The sequence below is a fragment of the Blennius ocellaris genome (assembly GCF_963422515.1).
Source record: "Blennius ocellaris genome assembly, chromosome: 14".
Taxonomy (NCBI): Eukaryota; Metazoa; Chordata; class Actinopteri; order Blenniiformes; family Blenniidae; genus Blennius; species Blennius ocellaris.
Window position 1 is genome coordinate 21,679,667 of NC_137663.1, and position 10,174 is coordinate 21,689,840.

General features: G+C 40.1%; 1 protein-coding gene across 2 annotated transcripts; it reads left to right on the forward strand.

Moving 5' to 3' along the window:
- Window positions 1–805: 805 nt before the first annotated feature.
- Window positions 806–7,496, forward strand: npm1a (nucleophosmin 1a). Of its 2 annotated transcripts, none has more exons than XM_080509177.1 (11): window positions 806–946; window positions 2,145–2,224; window positions 2,873–2,992; window positions 3,112–3,205; window positions 3,369–3,487; window positions 3,567–3,637; window positions 5,195–5,246; window positions 5,329–5,409; window positions 5,496–5,591; window positions 5,712–5,786; window positions 6,372–7,496. In XM_080509177.1, the coding sequence occupies exons 1-11, from the start codon at window positions 898–900 to the stop codon at window positions 6,420–6,422; spliced, it is 888 nt and encodes a 295-aa protein (XP_080365303.1). In that variant the 5' UTR covers window positions 806–897; the 3' UTR covers window positions 6,423–7,496. The 2 variants fall into 2 exon arrangements, with proteins under 2 accessions (XP_080365303.1, XP_080365304.1); XM_080509178.1 differs by having other exon boundaries at window positions 5,502–5,591.
- The last annotated feature ends 2,678 nt before the right edge of the window (window positions 7,497–10,174 follow it).

A 10,174-nucleotide genomic window follows, 5' to 3' on the forward strand; every position in this document is an offset into this window, starting at 1 on the left:
GCCTCCAGTATATGGTATCTTTGGTTTTGGAGCGAGTGGAGATAGTCAATTTCACAAGCAGACGATTAGATTTAAGCCATAACAATAAATATGTAAATTCTTCAACTGGAACAGTGTTTTATTTTACACTAGTGTGCTTTTAATTCTGTGTTTGGTCCTGATACAAATTATGCATTGGCTACATTTCTGGTGGTGGATTCGAGGAGAAACATGCATGAAGGACACATTATTAGGAACCACTGATTAATGAGTATGAAAATCATATATCATGGCCCCGTGACTCATTTTCTCATGGTTATTACTGCCATACCCCTAATATCCTGACCATTTGAGATCAGCTGTTGTACACTAAAAAGTGCAGTTACTTTTATTGAGATCCAAATTGCCTGCAGCCATTTGTCAACGATAGCTTCTTTCCACTTTCGTAAAGTCACCTTTACAATTACAAATAATTCTCTTCACATTTTTCATTCAAGCAACAAAGTAAAACCTTCACATCACTTTCTGTACCCTTCTACAATGCCCAGAAGAAATTAACCAACCACATGGTTCCTGGAAGAAGCACTTCTCAAAGTGTGGGAGCATGAGCCCCCTCGCCATACTTAAATTGCTTAAATTATTATTATTATTATTATTGTTATTATTATTGTTGTTGTTATTGTTATTGTTATTATTATTATTATTTCAATGGAAGCAGCAGCACCAGTTGGTGGGTGGCGGTGTGCTGCGCTGTGTGTTATAAAGGCATTTGTCATGTAGGTGTCGCTGTGACCGTGTGCGTATTGAAGGCGCAGAAGAAGAGTGGACGCGACGACGCACGTTAGTTGCTGCTCTTTAGCGTTTAGCTTCAGTCGTATTTCCTCTCCTGCTGTAAGTAGCATCTCGCCTCTGGGAAAAATGAACGGCATGAACGAGGAACCACTGGCCCCGCAGACTTTCCTCTACGGTGAGCTTATTCGTTTTTCATATTCTGTGTGTTCACTGACGGCAGGAAATATATCTGTTGTGTTTGTCTTTTTACTACCATCAAAGCTTACAAACGACCATGTCCATACGCTCAGCCTGACGTGGCCCACGAAAACCCGTTATTCTGACCATTTTATGCGTCATTTATTATAAAATGTGTTGTTGGTTTTACGTTGGTTTTGAAATGTGAATCTTTAAGGAGTTGGAATAACCGCCTCAGACCAGGTGGCCGTACACGTGCTCCAACATGGCGACCCTCTCTTTATAACGAAAGTGTGCGTAATCCCTCATTTTTCTCTCCAGGAGAGCTCGAAACCACTCTTGCCTCAGTATCTACACCGCAGTAAAGTCGCATACGTATATTAATCTGTAACGTGCCTCCGTTTTTCTTTGGCAGTAAAGGCAGCGTGGGTTCAGTCACATGTGCGCCATGCTGCTTTCCTCCACGCTTCAGCTCTCAATATGTAGGTCAGCTAATTAGATTGAGCTCTGATGACACACTATCGATCAATTAAATGAATAACTTTAATCGTAACTCCTCAACCAACCCATCCATATTTGCGTCTCTCATCCAGGGAGCATGTGTAGGTTTTCCCCTCTCACCTAAAATGACCCCGATTGTGGGAACCGAAGTCCCCCATTAGATTTCAGAACGTACTGCAGAAGTTATCTTGGCCATGTTGGAAACATTTAAACTGTAATAGGAGATGGTTTCGTGCACGTATGATCTGTACAAATTAATGGAAATTAATACAAGACCCCCACCCCCAGTCGAAACGTGTGTAATCTGACAAAAACTCTTAAGTGAACTTTATGTTATGCAATTTCTATTTACCGATTTCTGCTTAGGTATGTCTAAAATGACAAAAGAGAAATTATTTGTGGCTATGTGTGCACTACCTAACGTTTACACAAGATTAAATTAATTCTTCACATGGGTTGGGGCTTTTTTTTGGTCTTTTTTTTTTTTTTTTTGCTCATGCATTGTGGAGTTTCATCTTTACACGTAGCTCCCCCTTGTGCTGACCTCAAATACAGCATTTTTTTTTCTCCTTGTGGTCTTCCTCCTGGGTGGTCCACAAAGAATTTGCGTTTTCCTGAACTCAAACTAGCCTGTATTAATAGAAGTTTGTGCCTTTGTGGTGATACGTTGGTTTCAATTACAATCTTGTCCCCAGGCTGTGTGCTGGAGGCTGGAAAGGAAGTGGTGTTCAATCCTGATGATGATGAGTTTGAGCATCAGCTCGACCTGAGAATGGTGAGTCCCCCATACTGCAGTCAAATATTTAATGATATCCTGTGCGACAGCTTGTGTTAAGAGGGTTTCTTTCTTTATTAGACAAAAGTGGACATGGTTTACATGGGAGACAATAGGATTAAAACTGCCTATATTGGCATAATTGACCCTTTTCAAGAAAATATGATGGATTAAAGTATATGCATACCCACTGGTCAAATGGAACAATGTCAACTAAAAGTATAAATGATGCATTTCCTTCATCCTGTAGTTCCGCCCTATGACACCAATGAGAAAAATTATTTGTTGTGTGTGACAGTTAAGATTTTATATTGACAATTGATTGGTTTGTATTGCTGTTGCGTATGTTCTTGCATGGTTTGATTAATGTAAACGTCGGTCTGCAATATACCTTTGATACATCTTATCAATACAATTGTTTTGACCTATGTGGAAGTTGTCACACAATGGTATGACTCAGAGCTAACATACAAACTGTTAGCTCTGACAGAAGTTGGTTATTGTGCTTTTGTCAGTTATTCAATTCTTCTTTTTTTAAGGTTTACACAAATGAAGTCTGGCAGAAAGCATTTTTAATAGCCCACACCTACTCAAGAGATTTATCTTAAATGAATTTAGGCTAAGTGTAAGTTGTTGTTGCTCCTGCAGGCCTGTGTGGACCCCGGTACTAAAGATGAGCTTCACATGGTGGAGGTGGAAGGGACAGACACCGAGGGTCAGACGGTCAAAGCGGCATTGGTTTCACTCAAGCCCTCTACCCTGCCAAGCGTGAGTGCCTGTCGTTTTGTTATCCATGCACATAGTTGCGCTTGTCTCCCATCTGCTCTGTGCACGGTCTTGTCTGTGAGATCATATGAGGCTCTTGCTTGATTGTGTGTTTGTTGCAGGTGTGTCTCGGTGGATTCACAATCACCCCGCCAGCAGTTTTCCGTTTGAAGGCCGGCTCAGGTCCGATCCATATCAGCGGCCAGCATCTTGTCAGTGAGTACCATTTCTAATGAAAATCTGGATATGAGAGGTTTTGATCAGTTCAATCAACGAATGATTGACTTTTGGGCTCAAAACAACAAGTTTATATAAACTGTATTTCCGATTCCGCTTCTGAAGAGCCTGCTTTAATGTTTTCCTCTTTGTCTTTCAAAAGTGATGGAGAGCGATGACACTTTTGATGAAGAGGAAGAGGAGGAGGAGGAAGAAGAAGAAGAAGTTACCAAGGGAGTTTCAAAGAAAAGACTTGCTTCCTCTCCTGCAGCCAAGAGTCAGGTTAGTGGAACCCCACCCCCCAGTTGAAGCTGGGACTGTCAGTTGAATGGGTCTAACCTACTTTTCATTTCTTGTACAGAAAAAAATTAAACTGGCAGTCGATGACGAGGATGATGATGACGACGACGAGGATGATGATGATGATGATGAGTGAGTTCACAGTTCAGACCATGTGTCTGTCAGTCACTGATAAATCAGCCAGTTTGTCATAAATGTAGGATTAAAAAAAACAACCTATATTGGAGTTTTGTTGTGACTGTGGGGAAATCAGTAATCGAGCAGTGTGACGGTGAGTTTGGGTCACTGCCCTGCTGAGAAATGAACCTGCTTCTGACATTGCTGCCGGCACACATGGACCACAGTCTCATTGTGTGAAAGTGTGAAGTACAATTGATTTGGTGGCTGTTAAATGTTCCATATTGTATGGAAATGGTTTGACTGCAAGTACTTCTCCCCTGTGTCGGTCCATTGATGCTCCAAAAATTCAGTTTACACCCTGAAAGTTAACTTTTAATTGGTGCTTGTAGTTTATCCAGTTGTCCCGTTATCTTGAGTTTTCCCCGAAGGCGATGGGTTTCAAAGATGATCTTCTTTGTTAAAGGTGATGTCTTTCCCGTGTTAATGGAATATATTAAGCTTGGAGCGCTAAATGTTTCCTGTTTTCTGGATTCATTTTTTGGGCACTGAACTCGTGTAAAAATGTATTTACTTGGAGGAGGATCACAAGGTGACTGGCAGGATAAACACACACACTGTGCAGCAGGGTGTATGTTTTGAGTTCAAATAAAGAATGGTGACTGAAAAGTCAGCATCTGTCTCCGTGCCTCTGTGTGGGAAACCGATGTTGATTCCTTGTTTTTTTTGTGAATCTTCACGGTCAAACTTGGACCTCGTCATGTCAGAAATATGACGACACTAATTGGGAAGCATGTGAAGGATGTTTGTGCAGAGATCTTCATCCTGCAGTAATCTGAAATGCAGCTACACCGTTTGGGCAGCAATCTTTTTACAAAATAAACAAATCTGATGGGCTTTAAACTGTTGAGAAAACAAAGTTTGAGGCATTACAACCCATGGATCTGACCAACCATTACAAAACAATTTGTATAGCAGTGGATTTTAAAGGGGGGAAAAATGTTGCTTTTTTTTTTTTTTTTTTTCAGAGAAATGATATGATGCAGTTAATCGCCACCATACATTTGAGGAAAAAAATAGGCATTTCTGAAGTAGAGTGAAGATTCAGTGTGATGGTAATATTAAATCTCAAGGTAATTGTGTGTGTAGTTCATGACAAAGGCACATAGTTGTTAAAGATGGGAAATGATTGAATTGAAGTCAAAGTTGGCCAAAGTGTTAATGTGCCCCCCTCCCAACGTGATTATATTGGCTTCTGGAAAAAACAACAACTTTGCAGTCAGTGAAATGGACTTGGCCCATGTGTGAGAGTTGTACTTTTGTCTGCCAAGGTTCTTTGGCACTGGGAAGATGTTTATAACAAATCCTTTGGCTCCATTGCTGAGCAAAGAATATTCATTTAAAAGCATTAATAACTGAAAGCACCAATCATGTTCAGTTTTTAACGAGCATTTCGCCCAGCATCGGCACTGTTGTGTTGAAAGTATTCGATAACATCACTTGACGTTGCCTCAATTCTTCTTTCTGTTGTTGTGAAATTATAATCCTGAGTGCCTTTTCTGCATTTTTCAGTGATGAAGAGGATGATGAAGAGGAGAGCGAGGCAGAAGAATCACCTGTCAAGGCAAGTTGAACTCAGTTTTCCTGGGTCACAAATTAGGGTTATAAAGCTGTTACTAATGGCTGCGTGTGTTTGTGCGTTTCAGGCCAAACCGACACCAAGCAAACAGAAGGCCCCGGCTCAGAATGGCAAAAGCCCTTCATCCAACACTCCGGCCCCCAAACAGGTAGCAGCTGCTCTCCAACAAGTCTGAGTGACGGGAAGTTCTTTGAGAGCCACTTTACTCATTGTTTCTGTTACTTGTACTCTTAGCAACAGAAGACACCCAAAGGAAAAGGTGACAAGTCTCCTAAAACCCCACTGAAAGTTCCCGAGATTAAGATCAAACTTGCAGAGGCAATGAACAAGGTGAGTGTCTCATGCTATTCATTCAATTACTACTAAAGGGGGATATTTTTGTGATTTAAGGTAAACGAGATGTCAAATTTTATCATTGGGTATAATTGTCTTTGTTTGTTTTTTTTACAGGGTGTGCAAATGCCCAAAGTCCAAGCCAAGTTTGAGAACTTCATCAAGAACTGTCATAAAGTGGCTGATCCCAAGGTATGCTTTGTGATTTCTACACTTAAATGTAAAAACCAGAGAGTTTCTGCTATTTTTAACTGGTCATTGTAATAAATGTGGTCTTTAGTTTAAAGAAAAAGGTTCGGCCTTCTAAAACGCTGCCTCGTGTGGATGATCGGCGTTCTCGGGTCCCTGAGGCATAACAGTGGCTTTCCATGTCAGTAATCTCCTAACATAGTTAAATAGTTCTAAAATCAAATCAGAGTGAGCTGACTTTTGTCACATTGATCCTACATGATCAACTCAATTGTCACAGCTTGTAATACCCTTTTTCCACCACATGAAAGTGCTCTAATGGCTCCAGCTTCCACTCAGAAGTAGTGAAGTAAAACAGGAAAAGCAGAGAAGCAGCAAACATCTTAAAAGCCAGAAGGGACTGAAACCTGCAGTGTCCCACCACTGCCCCCTAGAGGACAAAATTGAGTTTTGAAGTCTTGCATATTTTGATGCACATGTTGCTTTGTAGTATTTAATATAAAATATGCATGGGGGTGGGATTATTCTTTGTTTTTGGACCCTCCCAGTCACAAAATGAATAACATTATCTTTGTTTCTTGTCTCCAGGACATTGCTGACCTTTGGAAGTGGAGACAAGCTCTGAAAGATGCAAAATAACTCTCGACTCTGGTCATTTTATCTATTTTTTACAACTCGCTTGTGTCCATAGCACCTCTCGAACCCTCTGAAACCAAACTTAGTGCCTCACACTTGTCTTTACGTCACCTCTAGTCTAACTCGGCCTGTCTTTTCTGGATGAACAGAGCTGAGAGGCAGTGATGGGTGGTGAGCTGTCTGTTCACATCATCAGTCTCCCGTTGGGACGGTCAAACTTTGAGTCATTTGAGTCGATCAATCCTGATTGAACCAAATTACAAATATCCATTGTTTGTAAATGTGTATATAATTCTTGCAAGATTGACATCAGATAATGGAGTAATTTTTGTTTTTTTTTTGTTTTTTTTAACTATATATACTGTAAAGTTTGATTTGGGCTCATCAATGAATACATAGTTAACATCGTCGATCGCTTTGATGCAAAAAATGCAACACATCAAGTTTCTCCAGCAGCTTCAACAGACTCATTCTGATAAAGTTCACATGGTTTTCCAGGTTTGGTAGAGCAGCTATTTCACCATCATTGGTATTCTACCTTCAATTAAACAAACACATGGCACTTTTTTGAAAACACAGCTCGTGTTTTTTGAATGTTTTTGCTGATGTGAGATTCCCAGCCCCATAATCGTGAGATTGTTTTAACCCTTGCATCACAATTCCAAACGTGTCTCTCATACTTAGTGTTTTAACCGTCCAGAAAAACCTGACCTGTTTGGTAGGAAGCAACAAGCTGTGTTAAAGCTCCTGACCAGCCCGCAGGCCAAAGGTTACTTTGAGTGACTGCATACGCATGAAGGAATTTGCATCAAGTTACATGTCTCATGTAAAGTCTGTTTTCATGAGGCGACATTGAGCAGATCATTCCACGTTGTCAAATGGGCATCGGTTCTCATGGCCTCTGCTTTGGTTCTGATCTTAATTACTGAATTAAATTAAATATAGTGAATCTGTTTGACATCTTTCCCTACAGTTTCTAGTGATTGTACCCAGTTTTCAGGAGAAATACAGTGTTAAATTTTTCCAATGGGTTTGAGTTTTGTTATGTGAAACAATAATAAAGTTAAAAGGACTAAACATTTCTGGCTTTTGTTTTCATTCTTGTGTGTAGGACTACATCAATACAGAATGGTTTAACTTATGACCTCGCAAATTAATTTGAGGTAATAATGGCTTATTTTCTAGCATCATTCCTCAACCTGCTTCATTCAAATTGATTATACAGTTGTGCGTATATTTTATTTTCAAAGAAAAAAACCTCACTGGTAATTTCAGATGGTTGAAATGTGTCTCAGGCAGGAGCCTGCAACCTTTATGACCAAATGAGATATTTTGGTGTTTTTCCACCAAATCAAATTTACCTGGAGTTGCAAAACATGTTAAAACTTTAAAGTGTGGCAACACTGCTTCTAAATTTTCATAATGTACAATTGATTTAAAATACATTTTATGTTGCATTTATGAAGTTTCACACGTGGCTCCAGAGCAGCAGGTTACCGATCTATGGTGTGCTTAAATATTTTTATATCTAAAGGACCCTTTAAAATGAAACCAATTTGACTTCTCAAGTCTTTCCCTGGCTTCATCTCAAAACCTTTTTCGGTGACAACTTTATCAGGAATTATGTAGCTTTGTTAATCTAGTAGATATGATTCCACTATGTAGAATAAAATGATGCTAATCTGTTTCATACTACATATACTAGATCTGATTGAATATGAGTGTACATACTGGAGAAGGCAATTTAAAGTCACCTATTAACGTCTGATGCATGTTTTTATTAGAAGGAAATCCATGCACGCATCACTATTGTACAAACTCGTGCTGTTATAATAAATGGAGCCTTTGCTGACGTGATTGACGTGCAGTAGATTTGTCTATTTCACAATGCATCGTTGATTTATTGTGATCTGACATTTCGGGAGCCTTTTGACATTCTAGAAGAAAGGAGACGAGCTGTGAAGAGAAGTAACTATATATAAAGTTTATATTTCATTGAAGTTGTGCTTTTGCCTTTGAGTCGTGGGAGAAAACAAGTAATTATGTGTTTTTGAAGATGGGTAGCAGACTCGGATCAAACAGATTTTGACCACTTTTAGAAGTGAAATCCCAGTCTTGGTTTAATGATCTGGCCTGAGGGAAACGAGAGTAATGATGAGAGAATGGCAGGCAAAATGAGAGGAGAGCGGCTAACAGCATAACCTCAGAAGACACACACACACTGAGGAAGTGAGGACCGACTTGGCTGTAAAAACACCAGCAGGAAAGAAGGTGAGCTCAGGTGAAAATCTTCCAGGATAGTGAAAAATGACACAGCTACAGATACAACAGCTTTACTGTGTCAAAGAACCGTGTATCCCCACAGTACAGGATGGGGTTTTATGATCGAGCATTTATAGAGAACAGGGCCATTCGTTCCAGTCTCCTCTACACCCTCGAGCAAGTTCTCACTGATCACCACAAGGTGGCACTAAACGCTAAGCAACTTTCATTTTGTTTGCCATTCTGACGCTGTGTATTCGCCTACCTGAGGGAAGATGGCTTCCAGCCAGGGAGAGGGAGGGAAGCCTGATGAGCTCACACTCCTCCCTCCATGGGAAAATGATCCACAACTTCACTGTGTCATGCATGCACAACCACATTTCTCACGGCCATCACTGTGTACGTCTGAGACTCGATAATGACGATCCAGCAGTGATCAGCTGCATCAAGGCACAATTAAGGCATAACAGGTTACATTGCTGTCTTTGGGTGTATATAGACAAAAAATGGAAGCACGACTTTTTATAGACCTTTGATGGTGGAAATGTGTGGCATCACCATGTCGAGATCTGAAGAACTTTATTAAGCCCTGAGTAGGGAACATGGTGTATCCCCGACCTGGCTGGAAACCAATAAGAACAAATCTCGTAATTGAACCTGCGAGTTCTTTTTACATTTCAAACAAATGCTAATGGAAAGCAGAGCCAAATGCTTTAGTAAGTTTGGCTCATGTGCCGAAAAAAGTCTGAGGAGATCTGCAAGCAGCTCTTGTAACTATTGTATCAAAGTGCTGTGATGCACAACGTTTGTAACTGTTATCCTCGGTGTAAAAATAGCAATTATATATAGAAGCTGAAAATGAATGTTCTCTCTCGTAACAGTTTCAAACACACGATTGTACTCATACTTATTCTATAACCTTTCAATAAATACCAATGTAAAGACACATTTTATTTTGCACTCTCCACTCAAGTACTTCTCTGTCCCCAGTACACTATCATCTAAACCGCTCAGTGTAAATAAAGCAAAATTGCTTAAAACTGCCACTGTAGATAATGAGGCCGAGTTATCTGCTTTACTGCCTCAGAGCTGGTTTATTACAGTTTTTATCTGGCAAACTAGCCGCTTGCTTGTTGCTCCTGCTCTGATTGAACGCCACAGAGCGTGTGCTGAAATTCAGTGACTAAAGGGAAAATGACTAACTACATAATTGTAGTGGAGCCTCTATAATTTTGCTTATTGCATAATTAATTAGTGAAGCTGAACACATCACTGGTGCATGGAGAGTCTGGATAACTTACCCAGTGCATGGGAAGATCCTATAGTGCTGCTGCTGAGGGGGGTTCTCTCACATCTGTGATTTCGAATTAGACATTGAATGTATTGAAAGTAAGATTTTTTTGGGGGGGGGGTTCTTAATATGACACGAGTGGCACATCAGACTTAATGCAACAATATGAAAGTACCATGTTTGATAGATGAGAGATTTAATC

Bases quoted from the DNA above. Each gene is read 5' to 3' on its own strand.
- npm1a (XM_080509177.1), top strand. From the start codon at position 898: ATGAACGGCATGAACGAGGAACCACTGGCCCCGCAGACTTTCCTCTAC. The intron at 947-2,144 runs GTGAGCTTATTC...TCTTGTCCCCAG, and splicing joins CCCGCAGACTTTCCTCTACG to GCTGTGTGCTGGAGGCTGGA. The intron at 3,206-3,368 runs GTGAGTACCATT...GTCTTTCAAAAG, and splicing joins CAGCGGCCAGCATCTTGTCA to TGATGGAGAGCGATGACACT.